General features: G+C 32.7%; 1 protein-coding gene across 1 annotated transcript; it reads left to right on the top strand.

The window, feature by feature from the left end:
• The first annotated feature begins 210 nt into the window (after positions 1–210).
• On the top strand, positions 211–2146 carry LOC107366027 (uncharacterized). The gene is made up of 2 exons (XM_015933603.3): positions 211–1734; positions 1797–2146. Exons 1-2 carry the CDS (start codon positions 245–247, stop codon positions 1987–1989), a joined length of 1683 nt encoding a protein of 560 aa, XP_015789089.2. The 5' UTR covers positions 211–244; the 3' UTR covers positions 1990–2146.
• Positions 2147–19961: the final 17815 nt, after the last annotated feature.

The following is a 19961-nucleotide window of genomic DNA, read 5'->3' as shown; positions in this document are numbered from 1 at the left end:
GTTTTAACAATTGAGCACTTGGCACTTCTTTTTCATTCACATATCACACTTACTCCAGATTTTTAAAAACCCTCATGATTATCTGAATGTTTGGTTGCAGGATATTATCTTTCATAAACGCAAGTAGACGCAGATAAAACGAATCTGATTCATAATCACTTCTGTAGGATCTAAAATTTTTGTTTCTATTGTTTTCTGACGATCTCATTGGTTTTGTCACTGCTGATGTATATATATCGGATGAATGGGAAATCTCTACCATAATAAATGTTTATTCAAAATGAATATTTTGATTTTATTCTGTCTAATTTTTTCGCCCGTTCATGGGCTTAATTTAACTCCAATAGTTAATTTGACTAGTGGTCCTATCCAAGGTAAAGTTACTGAATATGCATCGATTGATGTTTACCAGTTTCTTGGTATTCCTTATGCAAAGTCACCGGTTGGTAAGTTGAGGTTACAGTTACCAGTTAAACCAGATCCATGGACTGAGGTTAAATCAGTGACTGACTTTGGCCCAGCTTGTCTCCAACCAATGAATCCGGTTTTAAACATACCTTATACAGGAAAAACTAGTGAAGACTGTCTTTATCTCAATATCTATGTTACTGAATCAACTTTTAATAACTCATCAGAACGACTACGACCAGTACTTTTCTGGATTCATGGAGGAGCTTTTACATTTGGTTATGGGAATGAAGGAAACACTGAAGGAATTCCAATGGTCCCGTTACATGATGTTGTACTTGTTACTATGAACTATCGTCTTAATGCATTCGGTTTCATCTACTTTGGAGCAAATGAACCTCGAATTCCACCAAATATTGGTTTTCAAGATCAACTATTTGCTTTGAAATGGGTTCATGAAAATATTCATATGTTTGGTGGTGATCCGAATAGTGTGACAATTTTTGGTGAATCTGCTGGATCTGTGTCAATCTCTGCACATCTATTGTCGCCCCCTTCAAAAGGACTATTTAAACGAGCCATTCTCGAGTCAGGAACAGTTTATATAGATCACGATCTTGATGCCTTGATTACAGGCTCTTGGGAACTTTACAACAAAACATCATGTTCAAAATCGGAAGATGTTCTTGAATGCATGCAGAATTTGAAAGCAAAGGAAATTCTGAACGGTTTAGGTGATAAATTAGTAGCATTTTCCTTCACAGCTGGTGGCGATATACTTCCATACGAACCATCCAAAATTCTGGCAGAAGGATTGTACGATAATTCAGTTGACCTTTTACTGGGCGTAGAAAAGAATGAAGCTTCGATGTTCATGAATGCTATCGATCCCATGGCATTCAATCACTTTTCCCCTATGCCCATATCGTATCGTGAAGCTACAAACTTTTTGGAACGTATTTTTGATTCTAAATCAATTGACTATTTCCGTGAACTCTACTTTGGTCCAGAAACTAACAACTCAGATTATTTGCGAACTCAACTCGAAAGAGCTTACAGTGACCTTTTATTTGTTTGTCCGACTTTCGTGTTTGGGCATCAATATGCTTCTAATTTGGGTACAAACGGTGGTAAAGTGTATGCTTATTACCACACACAGAGACCAAAAGCTTATCTTCCTTTTTTTAACGAATGGATGGGAACTTTTCATTCTTCTGATATTCCATATGTTTTCGGTTTACCTCTGATAAATCCTGACTATTCACAGAAAGATATCTCATTGAGTCGTGAAATGATGAAAATTTGGACTCATTTCGCTGAAAATGGGTAAGTTCATTCATTTCATCAATTAATCAATTAAATGACTTTGATTAATTATTTATTTACAGTGAGCCTCCAATGGTTGGTGAAACTAAATGGAAACCATTCCAAGAAAAGATGTCAGCAATGATACTAAACATAGATGATTGGGGAAAAACTGAAACGGGCAGAGTTGAGTTTTGTCTCAAACAATGGGATTATTTATATCCACATGTTAGTAAGAAATTTCAGTTATTCAGATATCAATCGCCAATCCTATAAAAAGAGCCCATGCAATGGGAAAACTCAATCTAAATCATGTCACAAAAGATGTGCTGCGAGAAGATAACTAGATGATTGTTGATTGCTTATTTTGTTAGCATACAATAACATTTCAATATTTTATTTCCATTTCAATAAATTCGTTTTATGCAATGCTTCTCATAAATATTATTGATTTCCATATCATCTTTATGATCTTTATTAATAAAATAAATTAATAAATAAAAATGAGTGTCTTCCGATTAACGCATAGAAAATTATTATTATTTAATTAATTATCAATCAATCATCTTTTTCCATAAAAAGCATATTTTTGCAATACTTTTATATCTATTCACTGTATGTATACTAGAGCTAATAGTTTTGCGATTATTTACATCCGAATACTCAGAGAGTGACTTTAATAGTTAGAGATCTCTTAATTTTGGCCATTGGCCTTAAAAATTTGACATTGTATCAGTTTATTCAAAATAATCAGCTCGAAATTTTCATGCTAAATTTTCGCTCAAGTGACTTCTGCCCAGTTGCCTTTCGCTCAGTGGACCTTCGCTCAAATGCTTTTTGCTGTAATGACCCGTCCCCGATATTCTCATTTTATAGAGTGAAGTTTCGATACGCGTCTTTACGGTAATCAACTATTTAGATTTTTAATTTCTGCAAATTTAACAGATAATGTACTAATAATTTCCAAAACATTTTTCAATTATCACCTTTCAATCAAAAGTTGACAGTGGTTAGTCACTCATGAGACCCAATAAGAACTTTACAATGGCTAGCCATTTATAAAATTTTAAAGGTAATTATGATTAATATGCTTATTCTGCAGGTTCCATGTTTTCATCGGAATCAATAATAAAATCAATTTCAATTGATTGATTAATAATCAATGATCAATATTAAAATATATTAGCGGTACATTTTAATGAATTAACGATCACGAAATCACAGGTGCAAATGGTTTCATGCTAATGTGACCTTTCCAATTAGAAATGCATTACTTTGAAGTAAAGGCGCATAGAAACAGAAAGTAGAGAATATAATACAAAATATTGACTGTATTGCATTGATATTAAACAAATAGAACAGAATTTTTCTCGATTGCCATAAGTTCAACATTTTTCATGGAAATGAATCTAATGGTACTTTCCACTAAAAGTTCTAAGAGTGTTCAGAAAGGATACTTTTTAAAGGATTTGGTAAACTTGTTTCGTTATTCATTTGTAACTCCAGATCCTGATAAAGCCGATTTGTGTGCTGCTCAAATTGTACAACGAACAGAAAGACTGACTATTATCTTTCAAGTTTTACGTAATGGTTTGGATCAAAATAACTCTTCCAATGTGAATACATTTGGCTATCGTCGATATAATTGGCTGGATTGGATCATCGCAATAGTTGCTCTAATCAATTGGTTCAGATGCATAGGTCTTATTTGCAATAGTAGTGATACTGTGAACATTATTCTTGGAGATCCACTTTTTCGCAGTAAAGATCGTCTAGCTTGCATCATATTGGCATTTATTACTTTAACAGTCTTGTTCAGCTTTCGAGAGTGGATTTTGAGTCTTGAAAATAAAGGAAACATCGGGACATTGTCGATATGGAAGTTTTGTCGCTACAGTTTTAATCCAGTTTACTTAGAAATGGATAAACTGAACGTGAATAGATTTCGCTTGATTGTTATTTCAGTGTCTGTTGTTTCTTATTGTACCATCTTTATTGGTCCTTTATTTGCATCATTCGTGTTTATCATCCCATTACTGACCAATCCTTGGATGAACAAGATTCCTGAATTGTTATTCTTCTGTTTTCTCTGGTCACTTTCAGAAATTTTTATTGCCTCTTTTCTTTTGAGTGCGGTTCTCGGATTCAGCTGGTATTTAATATGTACATTTTCTTTTCATTCCTACCGATTGCTTAATCTGATTTACAAGGCTGATTACTTGAAAAATTCAACTGCAGCAGTGTATGCAAGAGACGTCCAATTGCTGTGTTTACTCATCATTCGTCGTCTCAATAGCTTTGAGTTGGCTGTTAGGAAAGTACGTTATGTAATACTGTACATTTGCATTGTATTAACTTTGCTATGTGATACATTCATTTTCCTTGGACTGATTGTCAGAGTCTACAATGATTTCTTAGCTAATCTACTTGCTACAGTTGGCATTTTTGGTCTTCCGAGCATTGGAGTTTTCGGTTATATCTTCGGAAATTTCATCTCAGAGGTGATTAGCTATTGATTGCATTATTATATTCGCTACAGCATCGTCTCTTTCCTTTTGTTTTTTAGCTCGATAAGTTAACAGTTAGATTGCACCGATTAGCTCTGAATAATAAACTCTCATTGAAGGAAACAAGTAAGGTAATGATTGGTTTATTGATTTCAATAGAATTCTAAATTAATTTATGAACTCGAAACGTAATAAAGACTGCTTAATGCACGACTTTTATGCAGGTTTTGGAAGTAATGGATCGAGTCGCTGGACCATACAATGGCTTAAAGGTCGGGGACTTTTTGACTGTTGAGAGGAGCTTCTTCATATTCGTAAGATGATCTACAGGGTGTTAGAAAATTGACTCCCGATGTTTGAAATGACCCTGCGCGACAACCGGTAGGGATAGAGAGATCATTCAAAGTTTTTCGAGGAGCATTTGTGCTAACTTAGATTTTTTGGGTTCTAGTCCAGTAACAATGTCCGCCATTTTCTTTTTAGACTCGAATAACCTGCAAGTTCCAGTACGCTCTTTATGCTTTCTCTTTCTTTTGTCTCTTGGGTTTTTTTTGTCTTTCAACATTTTTAACTAAATTTAAGATTGACTTTGTCCATCGACAGTCGAATTTTTCGTTTAAAGTTGTTGATAAAAATTTTTCCCTATTTCTGAAAATTTGTGGCATAATTATGCCATCTAAAGCACCTTTTAAAATGAAAATATTTTCAGTTCTGGAACATCATGTAACCAGAAAATATGTATGAGTGATTTATAAAGTAGCTCCAAAAGCCAAGAAACAACTCGTAACAGTCGACGGAAAGTGCGAATTGTGACATTTTTAAAGAAATTCGTTCAAATTTCGTAAATCGGCTTGACCTGCTTCATAACGTTGATGGTCAAGATTTTGAAAATATTTTACTATGATTAATTGATAATTGCTCTTTCGAATGAGATGAAGATCTTAAGAAAATTCCCATTCGTTCAGATTCTATGCAAGTTTAAACACCGGGAGTCAATTTTCTAACACCCTGTACTTGAATATCTGTTCAAACATTAACTTTTTTCGTCTTTTCTGGTATGTCTTAGAAAATATAACGACTCTTATGCTGTTTACGGTTAACATTGGGCCTTTGATAAAGTGATACAAAAATATTACGTAAATAAAGGATTGATCACAGGCGTTCAATAATCCAAACTATCGCTAGAATAACTATCGTTAGTTATGAATGCTAAACAGCAATTGCTGATCGCAGTACACAGCAAGACAAGTCTCATATACGTTATTGTTTGTATTTGTTTGTCTTGGACTCTATGTTGTAATAGAGCTATCAAGGTACAAGGTGTAGTTGATCTGCCAATGTCTGATCGCAAAGTCATATAAAAGACCCAAATTCTTGATGCTCATTGTCATAATAAGAAATCCAAAAGTATTAATAACAATGAAATCTTTTGCTGTTGTCGGATTGATTATATTCATTTTGAGATGAAGAAAGCCTTTTACTTAAGAAAACTCAAAGCTTTTTTTGGCCGAATTAAGGTTTGTTAGCTATAATAGCATAAAAATTGAGTCATAAAAACTCAACTGATTAGGATGACACATTTTGACCTATTTGCCAAAAACTTGAACGTATTTTCTAAATAAATTCAGGTTGATACGTATGTTTTTAAATTGCTACGACGTACGGAAAGATTAACAATAATCTATCAGGTTGTCCGTCATGGACTGAATCAAAGTAAGCCTGTTACTGCCAACTCTTTTAGTTATCGTCGACTTAATTGGTTAGATTGGATCATCGGAATAACTATTTTGATCAATTGGTTTAGAGTAATACTTATTTGCAATAAAAATGAATCGGTTGCCATTTATCTTGATCATCCACTGTTTCGTAGTAAAGATCGTCATCCTTCATTAATATTGTGTTCGGGCATTTTAGTTATCATAGTCATCTTTCGTGAATGGATTCTGGCCCTTGGATCCAAAGGAAATCTTGAGGTATTATCCGTTTGGAAAGTTTGTCTCAACGGCTTCACTCGGACTAATTTGAGGATGGATAATATCAACAGCAAAAGGCTTTGCACAACATTCATTTTAGTGTCTATTTTTGCCTATTACACGAGGTTCTGAGCCTTGAATCCAACTCTTAATTTTCTGAACTAATTGTTTATCTGTTTTATCGTAGAAAACATTAATTTTCATGCTGTTCATGGTTAACATTGTAATTTTGATAAAGTAATTGGAAATCGGCAAGTCCAAGTGTAACCCAATACCCAGAACTGATATGCGAATAACATGAATTACAATGCAACTTGGCTTTCAACGTGAAAACTCTATTGACTTTTTTGAATAGTTTTGGCTCTTACACAGCTGGGCAGAATTGATCCCTGATTTGATTCTGTCTTATCATCTATTTGTATCAAAAGAATATCCCGTTTCATGTCCAAAAGGCGAAACCCGCAGTAATTTTGATAACACATCTTACGAATTATCTTACATCGTTAACCTAAATATTATACTCTTGTGTGATCTACTATTGAAGGTTAATGTCCCATCATTTATTCATATTGTTTCAATTTGATATGAAAGTACACTCTGAACTTAATTTGCAAATTAATTTCGATTGCACAAGGGGTTGTACAACATTAATTGCTGGGAACTGATTGCCAAATGCAGAGCCAATGATTAAATTTTAATTAAACATCAAATTTTTTGAGAATGTCGCCCAACAAAAATAAAATAATCATCTTATTGTCCGAGTCTAATCTACAAAATATCTTAAGATGAAATAAATACGATGAGTATTAACCAAGAAATCCAGTTTCAAATTTTGTGTCCCTACTTTTGGTTCACCCTTTAGTGTTATGAAATCACTCAGTTATTTTCCTTCTATTATTAATAATAAACTATCGCTTTGATTGTAAACAATATTTAAATCAATTTTCATTAACAATTAAATACACACGTTATTAAGCCTTCTATGGATGATGAATTGAAAGATCACGAAATCAAAGGTGGAAATGAGTCCAGACCTTCATCAATGCTTTCAGTTAGAGGTGAATCAATGATACTTTTAATAAGAAGAAGCACAGTAACAATTAACATACATAATAAACATGAGTCTAAATCTAATAAACAACTTCAAGTTTCAACATCGCTGGTTAATAATGGCTAATGCAATTGCTAGTTTTTATCGTTATCGAATAAACTGTTTTTTGAAATCCGTTCAGAAAATTCTCAGTTTTTCATCATTTCTCAACTTCCAAACAGAAAAAACAATCAGTCTAAATCTAATAAACTCCCAGTTGAACATGACTCGTTTAATAATGCCTGATGCAGTTACATGTTATTATCGTTACCGAAAAAACTTGTTGCTGAAATATTTGAGAAACATTTTCAGTTTTTTTATAATTTCTCATTCGAATGATGCTAATTCGTATGTTTTTCAATTGATACGACGTACGGAAAGATTAACAATAATCTATCAGGTTCTCCGTCATGGACTGAGTCAAATTAAGCCTGTTACTGCCAAATCTTTTGGTTATCGTCAACTTAATCGATGGGATTGGATCATCGGAATAACCACTTTAATCAATTGGTGCAGAGGCATAATGCTTATTTGCAATAATAATAGTGAATCGGTTGCCGTTTATCTTGGTGATCCAATATTTCGATCTAAAGATCATCAACCTTTACTAATATGGTGTTTGGTCATTTATTCAATCTTAATCATCTTTCGTGAATGGATTCTAATTCTTGAATCGAAAGGAAATCTCGAGGTATTATCCGTTTGGAAAGTTTGTCTCAGTGGCTTCACTCCAGCCAATTTGAAGATGGATAATAGCAATTGTAAAAAGCTTCGCACAACAATCATCATAGTGTCTATTTTTGCTTATTACATGATGCTGGTATTTCCTCTATTTATATCAATATCGTTCATCGTCCCATCAATAACCAATCCATTGGTGTACAAGATACCAAACCTGTTCTTTACTAGTTTTATTTGGTCATTTCCATGTAGCTTTAATGTCTCTTTCTTTTTAATCGGGATTTTTGGATTTGGCTGGTATCTAATATGTTTATTATCATTTCATCTTTACCAACTAAAAAATTTACTAAATATGGCCGATCTACTGAACAGATCAACTGAAATAGTTTCAGTTGATAGACAAGTCACATTGCTCTGTCTATTAGCCATCCGTCGTCTCAACAGTTTCGAGTTCGCTGTCAAAAAACTACGGTACGTTTTCTTTTACATTGTCATTGTATTTGCCTTTTCAGCCGATTTATACATTTTCCTTGGTGGCATTATTCGAGTTTACAATGATATTTTAGCGAATTCCCTCGCAATCATTGGTGTGTTCATGCTATCAGTTATTGGAGCCTTTGCAATTGCATTTGGGAAGTTCACCTCAGAGGTATTATAATTAATAATAGATAATTTTGTATCAAAATTGATTTTGTTGTTTTCTTTCATTGATAGCTTGATAAATTAACAATAAAACTTCACCAATTATCCTGCAAGAATAAGCTTTCATTGCAAACAGCAAGCAAAGTAAGGAATAATGATTCGATTAGAACAATCAATTAATTTATAAACTCAAAATATCAATAACACTACGGTACATCAATCCCTCTCAAAATGCGACTTTTTTGTTTAGTTGTCTATTTTCCAGCAAAATCGTTTAGACGTTGTTTCGTTCGCATTTCACATGCTTTTACACAACTTCTTACAAGGGAGGTGACCCACCTGGTACGATTTGATTCGGGAAATTTCATGATGAATCGATGAAAATAAGTTGAAAAAGATGTTTGGCCAAGTCATAGGACCTGCAAATTTTTACTTCAATTTTCATTCCAATTTTGCGTTTAATTCAGACCTATTGTAATGAACTGAAACTATGAAAAATTGCCATTCTCAAGTTGAGACTAACATTCATTTTGTTTAGTTTGTTGTGCAATGTCTTTGTTTTTGTCATTTTCAATTCATTACAATAGGTCTGAATTAGACTTATAATTGGAATAAAAATTGGAGCAAAAATTTGCAGGTCCTATGACTTGGCCAAACATCTTTTTCAACTTATTTCCATCGATTCATCATGAAATTTCCCGAATCAAATCGTACCAGGTGGGTCACCTCCCTTGTTAGTAATTTGTCTGAGCGAAGCGAAGACATATGAGGTGAACTTGCGAATTTTTGTTCGACGATAACTCAAAAATAATAATCCCGATTTTGATGCAATCTTCAAAATATCTTGCTATAGGGGACAAAATTTACTGAATAGTTTTTGATAAAGATTGGCCCAGTCCCAAAATTTGGGGATATTTTATATCAATAGAGGGCGCCAAAACATAGATCACTTTATGCACAAATTGACATAAATGGGCAAAAACGGGTAAAAATTAATTTCTTTCAAATTTAGCCTCTGTTAATTTATAGGGACATAAAGCCTGAGTCCATTTTTGCGATTCAAAAATATCTCTGATCCCCAGTTTTTGAGAAAATCGAGTTCAAAGTTGAAACTTTGGTTCGCGTTGTTCAATTATAAAAGTAATGTAAAAGTAAATGTTGTAATAATTTAACAAAGGCGATCGAAGTTTCAACTTTGGCCTCGATTCTATCAATCTGAGAATTTATTTACTAGCTCTAATGTACTAAATTTTTGTTCTTCTACAAACCTACCAAGACGCAAAACTTAACTCGAATGCTTGACTTTTTGCCTGCACTCTTTTTAAATAAGAACTTCTTTCGATAGCATCAACACAGCAAATTAAAAATATTTGAAATCGCATATCAAAAGCTCAGACTACACTGTTTGCAGTCAATCTAGTTATGTTTGTTTTAATGTTTGATTTGGGATCTTTTTTGAGTTAAATTAAATTATTTTTCGACCGTATGAATAGACCGTTTCCCTGGTAACTTCGCACTTTGAGAGGGATCACTGTATTGATAACTAAAATATGACCCGATTTTTCACACAGATTTTAGAGTTGATGGATAGGGCTACTGGACCATACAATGGCTTGAAAATTGGAGACTTTGTGACTCTTGAGAAAAGATTTTTCATATTGGTAAGAGGCGTTAATTAATTTCTGACTTGATATTAATCTATCTGTCTCAGTTTATCGTAGAAAACATATCACTCTTGATGCTATTCACGGTTAACATTGGACCTTTGATAAAGTGATGCAAAATGTGGAATCCAAGTGAAAGCTATTGCTTAGAACTGGATGCAAGGTGATTTGAAAGTGGATCTTGTTTTTAAAAATGGCAATACTACCTTTTTATTGACACCAAGAAGGAATTCTATGTAGAGCTCATTTCATGATTTAAATCAATGTATCAATATTATAAACACTGTGAAAGTGAAAGTAATTTCAAATAAATGATTCTCTTATGATTAACTGTCACTTAAGCCATAATTACACTAACAGTATTATACAAGGCAATAAAATAACCAATGAGATGAAATTTGAAAGAATTGTTGGGTAAGACTTTAACCGTCAGCTTACTTTCACTTTTCTACCTTTGGCTTAAGGCCAGTTCATCTTGCCACCCAAGGAAACCTTTTAGCGGTTTTTAGAAAAGATGTTGCTGGCATGAGAGCTTCACATTTGATTTTTTCAAGTTTTAACTCAATTCTGAACAATTCTCTACTTATAGTTGCGAGGAATCACAAGAAAACGATTAAGCCGATTCTGCCCAACTTTTTTATCGCAGGTTACTTATTAAGTTGTACCGTTGTATTATGATTGCATTGTGATCAATAATAAAATCAATTTTAAAATACATTTGCAATCTTTTATCATAAGTAGAAAGAACACGAAATCATGGGTCCAAATGATTCATGTAACCTTCCATATTAGAAGGTATTAATTTAAAGTAAAGAAGCATAGAAATAGGCAATTGAAAATATAATATAATACAAAATAGATTACCATTATGGTGCATTGATATTGAACAAATATTCCAGACTTGATCCAACACACCATAAGCTCAATATTTTTCATGGAAATGGGAATAATGGCTGATACTACTGTGACTAACCGGAAAAAAATCTTTTTAAAAGACTTTACAAATTCGCTACGTTATTCATTCGTAACTCCCGATTCCGATGTTGTTGATTTTTGTGTTTCTCAACTTGTACAGCGAACTGAAAGACTGACCATTATCTTTCAAGTTTTGCGGAATGGTTTGAATCAAAATGATTCCATCAATGTAAATACATTTGGCTATCGTCGATATAATCGACTGGATTGGATCATCGGAATTTTATCTTTAATCAATTGGTTCAGATGCATTGTACTTGTTTACAATAAAAGTGAGACTGTGTCCATTATACTTGGAGATCCACTCTTTCAGTGTAAAGATCATCAAATAGCCTTTATAGTGATATTAATTATGCTACCAACCTTGTTCATTGGGCGCGAGTGGCTTTTAAACCTTGAAGCCCAAGGAAACCTCGAAATATTATCCATATGGAAGTTTTGTCGCAATGATTTTAATCCGTTTCACTTACAAATGAATAATCTAAATATCAATAGATTTCGCCTGTTTGTTACTTTAGTATCACTTGTTGTTTATTGCTCTATGCTTTTAGTTCCTCCATTTTACTCTGTAGGGTTTTACAATTAAGATTACAAAGGATGTCAAAGGATTACAATTAAGAGCACAATTATTGATAATGATTTTCTAACTTAATGTTACAAAAATTCAAAATGTGTGCTGATTTGATTCGATCTGGTGCTCTTTTTTGTATCTAAAATCTGTTCTACTAGATATTTTTGAATTTATCAATAACATATCAATATTTCAAATATTGAATTAAATCACTGAGAAGACTAGTTTTTTCTCTGATTGTAACTGTCGTCGAGGCATTATTCTTTATGTAAGAGTTTATCTAGAATTTTGACCGCATTTTTCGCAGTTTTGCACCTAATAAAAGATGTTACTACCATTGGCTGAAAAATTTTCACTTGACACTTCTTTTTTATTCACATATCACACTTACTCCAGATTTTTAAAAACCCACATGATTATCTGAATGTTTGGTTGCAGGATATTATCTTTCATAAACGCAAGTAGACGCACCTAAAACGAATCTGATTGATAATCACTTCTGTAGGATCTAAAATTTTTGTTTCTATTGTTTTCTGACGATCTCATTGGTTTTGTCACTGCTGATGTATATATATCGGATGAATGGGAAATCTCTACCATAATAAATGTTTATTCAAAATGAATATTTTAATTTTATTCTGTCTAATTTTTTCGCCCGTTCATGGGCTTAATTTAACTCCAATAGTTAATTTGACTAGTGGTCCTATCCAAGGTAAAGTTACTGAATATGCATCGATTGATGTTTACCAGTTTCTTGGTATATCTTATACAAAGTCACCGGTTGGTAAGTTGAGGTTACAGTTACCAGTTAAACCAGACTCATGGACTGAGGTTAAATCAGTGACTGACTTTGGCCCAGCTTGTCTCCAACCAATGAATCCCGTTTTAAACATACCTTATACAGGAAAAACTAGTGAAGACTGTCTTTATCTCAAAATCTATGTTACTGAATCAACTTTTAATAACTCATCAGAAAGACTACGACCAGTACTTTTCTGGATTCATGGAGGAGCTTTTACATTTGGTTATGGGAATGAAGGAAACACTGAAGGAATTCCAATGGTCCCGTTACATGATGTTGTACTTGTTACTATGAACTATCGTCTTAATGCATTCGGTTTCATCTACTTTGGAGCAAATGAACCTCGAATTCCACCAAATATTGGTTTTCAAGATCAACTATTTGCTTTGAAATGGGTTCATGAAAATATTCATATGTTTGGTGGTGACCGAATAGTGTGACAATTTTTGGTGAATCTGCTGGATCTGTGTCAATCTCTGCTCATCTATTGTCCCCACCTTCAAAAGGACTATTTAAACGCGCTATTCTTGAGTCAGGAACAGTTTATACAGATCACGATGTTGATACCTTGATTACTGATTCTTGGAAACTTTACAACAAAACATCATGTTCAAAATCGGAAGATGTTCTTGAATGCATGCAGAATTTGACAGCAAATGAAATCATGCAAGCAATGATACTAAACATAGATGATTGGGGAAAAACTGAAACGGAAAGAGTTGAATTTTGTCTCAAACAATGGGATTATATATATCCACATGTTAGTAAGAAATTTCAGTTATTCAGATATCAATCGCCAATCCTATAAAAAGAGCCCATGCAATGGGAAAACTCAATCTAAATCATGTCACAAAAGATGTGCTGCGAGAAGATAACTAGATGATTGTTCATTGCTTATTTTGTTAGCATACAATAACATTTCAATATTATTTTAATATTTTATTTCCATTTCAATAAATTTTTACTGATTCTCATAAATATTATTGATTTCCATATCAATGTTGATCATCTCTAAATAAAAATGAGTATCTACCGATTAACGCATAGAAATATATTATCAATGAAAATCATTATTATTTAATTAATTATCAATCAATGATCTTTTACCAAAAAAGCATATTTTTTGCAATACTTTGATATCTATCTACTGTATGCATACTAAACTGCAGAGCTGATAGTTTTGCGATTATTTACATCTGAATACTCATTTGAATATCCGTGAATATTTGCAAGTGATTGAAGTAAGAGAGTAAGAGGAAAATCATAAAGATTTAACAAAACTTAAATTGAACACAACAGAAATCGGTCGTAAAAATTTGACTTCACTAAATACACGTATTTTATTATGTGAAATACTCGGATAATATTCTATTAGGATTTTTATTAGTCATTGTTATGAATCAATTATTTAGATTTTTAATTTCTGCAAATTTAACAGATAATGTACTAATAATTTCCAAAACATTTTTCAATTATCACCTTTCAATCAAAAGTTGACAGTGGTTAGTTACTCATGAGACCCACTGAGAACTGTGCAATGGCTAGCCATTTATAAAATTTTAAAGGTAATTATGATTAATATGCTTATTCTGCCGGTTCCATGCTTTCATTGTGATTGATAATAAAATCAATTTCAATTGATTGATAATCAATGATCAATATTAAAATATATTAGTGGTACATTTTAATGAATTAACGATCACGAAATCACAGGTGCAAATGGTTTCATGCTAATGTGCCCTTTCCAATTAACAATTCATTACTTTGAAGTAAAGACGCATAAAAACAGACAGTCGAGAATATAATACAAAATATTGACTGTAATGCATTGATATTGAACAAATAAAACAGACTTGTTCTTAATTGTCATAAGTTCGCCATTTTTCATGGAAATATATAAAATGGTAGATTTCACTGAAAGTTATGTGAGTGTCCAAAAAGGCTACTTTTTAATAGATTTGGCAAACTTGTTTCGTTATTCATTTGTAACTCCAGATCCTAATGAAGTTGATTTGTGTGCTGCTCAACTTGTACAGCGAACTGAAAGACTGACCATTATCTTTCAAGTTTTACGTAATGGTTTGGATCAAACTAACTCTATTAAAAATACATTTGGTTACCGTCGATACAATTGGCTGGATTGGATCATTGGAATAATATCTTTGATCACTTGGTTCAGATGTATAGTACTTATTTGCACTAGTAGTATGAGTGTGGGCATTATTCTTGGAGATCCACTTTTTCGCAGTAAAGATCGTCTAGCTTGCATCATATTGGCATTTATTACTTTAACAGTCTTGTTCAGCTTTCGAGAGTGGATTTTGAGCCTTGAAACCAAAGGAAACCTCGAAACATTGTCGATATGGAAGTTTTGTCGCAACGGTTTTAATCCAGTTTACTTACAAATGGATAAATTAAACATGAATAGATTTCGCTTGATAGTTATTTCAGTGTCTCTTGTTTCTTATTGCACGATCCTTTTTGGTCCTTTATTTGCATCATTTGTGTTTATCACCCCATTACTGACCAATCCTTGGATGTACAAGATTCCTGAATTGGTATTCAGTAGTTTCCTTTGGTCACTTTCAGAGATTTTTATTGCCTCTTTTCTTTTGAACGCGGTACTCGGATTCAGCTGGTATTTAATATGTACATTTGTCTTTCATCTCTACCGTTTGCTTAATCTGTTTTTCAAGGCTGATTACTTGAAAAATTCAACTGAGGCAGTGTATGCAAGAGACATCCAATTGTTGTGTTTACTGATCATTCGTCGTCTCAATAGTTTTGAGTTGGCTGTTAGGAAATCACGCTATGTATTGCTGTACATTTTCATTGTATTAACTTTGCTATGTGATACGTTTATTTTCCTTGGATTGATTGTTAGAGTCTACAATGACTTCTTAGCCAGTCTACTTGCCACAGTTGGCATTTTTGGTCTTCCGTGTATCGGAGTTTTCGGTTATATCTTCGGAAATTTCATCTCAGAGGTGATTAGCTATTGATTGTATTAGTGTATTCGCTACAAAATCATCTCTTTCTTTTTGTTTCTTAGCTCGATAAGTTAACAGTTAGATTGCACCAGGTGACTCTGAATAATAAACTCTCATTGAAGGAAATGAGCAAGGTAATGATTGGTTTATGGATTTCAATAAAATACTAAATTAATTTATGAACTTAAAATGTAATAAAGACTTCTTAATGTACAATTTTTATGCAGGTTTTGGAAGTAATGGATCGAGTCGCTGGACCATACAATGGCTTAAAAATCGGAGATTTTTTGACTATTACAGCATTTCTCGGTGAATTTCGTCGAGTTTTCACTACCTTTAGTCAAATTTTCATTAGATTTAGTCAACCCGGTAGAGGGCGAGTCCACTCAAGATTTTTTGTCATTAGCTTTAGTCAGTTGTCATAAGATTTAGTCAAGTTTGCAAAAGGATTAGTCAAAACCCTTTCTCTTGTTGGACTTACAATTTAAAAGCTTCTTTTTGAATCAGCAAAATTGTTTTCAATTTACACACAATTTAGAAGACAATTTCAATTACGAAAAAAATTATAAATAAATTTAACATGAGAAATCGAGAAGCAAAATTTGAACTAGCAATAATTTTTTAGGTAGAAAAGACATCTTAAAAATACGAAAATGAATTGAAACTGATTTTGCTAATTCAAAAAGAAGCTTTTAAATTGTAAGTCCAACAAGAGAAAGGGTTTTGACTAATCCTTTTGCAAACTTGACTAAATCTTATGACAACTGACTAAAGCTAATGACAAAAAATCTTGAGTGGACTCGCCCTCTACCGGGTTGACTAAATCTAATGAAAATTTGACTAAAGGTAGTGAAAACTCGACGAAATTCACCGAGAAATGCTGTAAGAAGAGCTTCTTCATATTCGTAAGATGATCTACCTGATAATCTGATTAAACATTAACTCTTGTCTTTTCTAGTTTGTCTTAGAAAATATATCAACTCTTATGCTATTTACGGTTAACATTGGGCCTTTGATAAAGTGATACAAAAATATTACATAAATAAAGCATCGATTACAAGCATGAAATAATACAAACTATCGCTAGAATAGTTATGAATGCCAAACAGCAATTGATGATCGCAGTACACAGCGAGAAAAGTATGATATAACAGACTATTACGTTACTGTTACTATTATTAATATTACTAATATTAATGTTACGTTATTGTCTGTATTTGTTTTTCTTGAGCTCTATGTTGTAATAGAGCTAGTTGATATGCCAATGTCTGATCGAAAAGTCACATAAAAAGACCCAAATTCTTAATTCTCTTTGTCATTCAAAAGTATTAATTATAATGAAATCTTTTGCTGTTTAATTGATTAGATTCATTTTGAGATGAAGAAAACCTTTTCTTAAGAAAACTTAAAGCTTTTTTGGTCTAATTGAATTTTGTTAGATACAATGACATGAAAATTGAGTCAGAAAGACTCAAGTGATTGTGATAACGCATTTCGACCTAGTTGCCAAAAACTTGTATGTATTTTCTAAATCAAATCATGTTGATACGTATGTTTTTCAATTACTAATACGACTGAGGGAAAGATTAACAATAATTTATCAGGTTATCCATGGGCTTAATTGAAGTAAGCCTGTTACTGCCAACTCTTTTGGTTATCGTCAACTTGATCGGTTGGATTGGATCATCGGAATAACTTTTTTGATCAATTGGGTTAGAGTGCTTTTATTCTCATTAGGAATGATAGTGAATCGGTTCCCATTTATTAATATCTTGATGGTCCATTATTTCGTAATAAAGTATATTTCGTATATCCATCAACCTTTATTAATATGGTGTTTGGTCATTTTAGATACCATATTCATCTTTCGTGAATGGATTCTGAGCCTTGGATCCAAAAGAAATCTTGCGGTGTTATACGATTGACATGTTCTTCTCAACGGCTTCACTGGGACTTATTTGAAGATGGATAATAGCAACAGTAAAAGGCTTCGTACAATAATCATTTTAGTGTCTATTTTTGCTTATTACACTAAATGCTGTTACACTGTTTCTGCGCCTTGAATCCAATTGTTAATTTTTTGAACTAATTGTTCATCTGTTTCAGTTAATTTATTTATTAGTAAACACATTAATTTTAATGCTGTTCATGGTTAACATTGGATCTTTGATAAAGTAATTGGAAATCGAAAAGTCCAAGTGTAACTGAATATCTAGAACTAAAATAGAGTAAAATGTTATCACCGAGCCGAGAAAAATCTAATATTGACGATGCAACCATTGCCTTGAAGTCTCGATCATTTTCTATCTTATTTCTTCAAGCAACACTCACTAATGGATTGATGGTCTTGGACCGCTCTTGAAGCTGCGGTTGCTCATGATACGAATCTGACAGACGGTAAAGATCAAATAAGCCCGAATACTTATTGCCAATTAATCTTTACATATTTGCATTGTAATCAATAGTGAAATAAATTTTAATCGATGATCAATTATCAATATTACAATACATGTATATTAGCAATCTATTATTGTGAATTTAACGATCACGAAATCAAAAGTACAAATGATTTCATGATAATGTGATCTCTTCAATTAAAATGCATTAGTTTGAGATAAAAGCGCATAGAAACAGACAGGCAAGAATGTGATAAGATTGTAAGGTTTCCAGGGATGAGGAATAGAGACTTACAACTGAGATCAGTTTCTCAATAACTTTAAGCAATTTTACGGGTGTTCATCAGGCATTAAATTTGAATCTAAAATATACTGGAGTCCTGGGACAGGATCATTTGGAGAAGTAATCATTGATTTAAAATTAGATAAATTGAGTTTATTTGACATAGCCATTTTGAAACACTTGATTGATGAGAAACATAGAAAATGAGCCTCAGAATGGTCATTGTGCTTCTTTATATATGTTTCAAAGTTAATTAAATTAAATTAGATTAGATTTAAAGTTAAGCTTATTGTTGTTTCTTGAAATTATTGGTTAAGTTAAGCAGCTGCCCCCAGTCTTAAGCGAACCATATGAAGTGGCTTTGCTCTAAAATAGACTTTACGGACCTTTCGCATGAACTAAAATATAAATAAATTTAATTGGCAGTATCAACTTATGAAGTGTTCTCTGGGTTATGTAATCATACCAAAAAGCGTGAATATACAATATTTCAATCCTAATTGTGGTGCATTAGATCTACTTTTATCATAACTTGATACTTATACAGATGATTCTGTGGAGTAGATAAACATGTGGGTTTATGAACAGGTTTTTGAAATCCTGAGTGTGACCTGATACAATAATTCGCTTTAATTTTCTCAATATTTTGATGATTTGTTGTTGAACATGGTAAAATGTTGGTGCATATTTTAACTTAAGCCATGTTATGTTATGCTGTTTAGTCATGAAGTCTTCAATCGCTGTTTTTCAACATCATAAACTTTTTTTATTGCCGATTCGGAAATCGTGAATCTTTCTTTTTAAAGATCATTCTGTAGCTATTTTCATTTTCACTAGGAGAACTAACTGTGTCCCATCCTTTATTTTCCTTCTATTTATAAGGTTAACATGAAGGGAGGGGAGAAGTACATCTTCATCAGATTGCCTGGACTCTATTTCCTTTCCTTGACGTTCTATATATTCGGGAAGACAAGTTTCTGGACAGAGAGAAGTGAAACATTTTGCACAAGTTTGTGAGTTAAAATGATCAAACACAACATCTAAACAAATTCTAAATTCAAAATCCTTAATTTCATTTTGATCTAATAGATGATTTTGTGTAAGTTGAAACGGATTCGTAGTTTCAACAGGTTCACCAATCAGTCTTTGCTGGTTGTTAGTATCTGATCTGGATGTACTAGGGGTGTTGATATCATCCCAGTCGATTGGTTCCTGGTACCGTGGAAGCATATGTCGAATTGCGCTGTAAAATCTGGCACCTCGTCCTCGTCTGTAATTTCAGACTCAAGATCAACAACTGGTGGGGTTTGACGTCTTTGTCTTAGCTGTCGAGGCATCTTTGTATGGAGGTTTACCTAAATTTGGAAATTATTGATTATGATTATTATTTGATTTGTTTTTAGCAGTAACTTCCAACAATTCTAAGTTAATATATATTTCTATCTAGTTAGTCTATCTACAAGTTTATTGTTTAATTAATGAAATTCCGACTAATATAAAGAATTTAGTGGTGAAATTTTTTGTTCTATTATCTTGATCAGGTAAGATGTTAACTGAAACCACTGGTTTTTTTATACAATAACAAATTGTTGAGATAAATTTTGTCAGTATCAGTAAAACAAAACATAGCGTTATGATTGCAAGTGAAAGAGTAATCAAACTTTTCTTTATCCA

Source organism: Tetranychus urticae, chromosome 2, assembly GCF_039701765.1.
Source record: "Tetranychus urticae isolate SD_2017Ah chromosome 2, NJAU_TeUrti_SD_1.0, whole genome shotgun sequence".
NCBI lineage: Eukaryota > Metazoa > Arthropoda > Arachnida > Trombidiformes > Tetranychidae > Tetranychus > Tetranychus urticae.
Note: the sequence above shows the minus strand (reverse complement) of the source record. Positions and strands in the feature narration are given on the sequence as shown.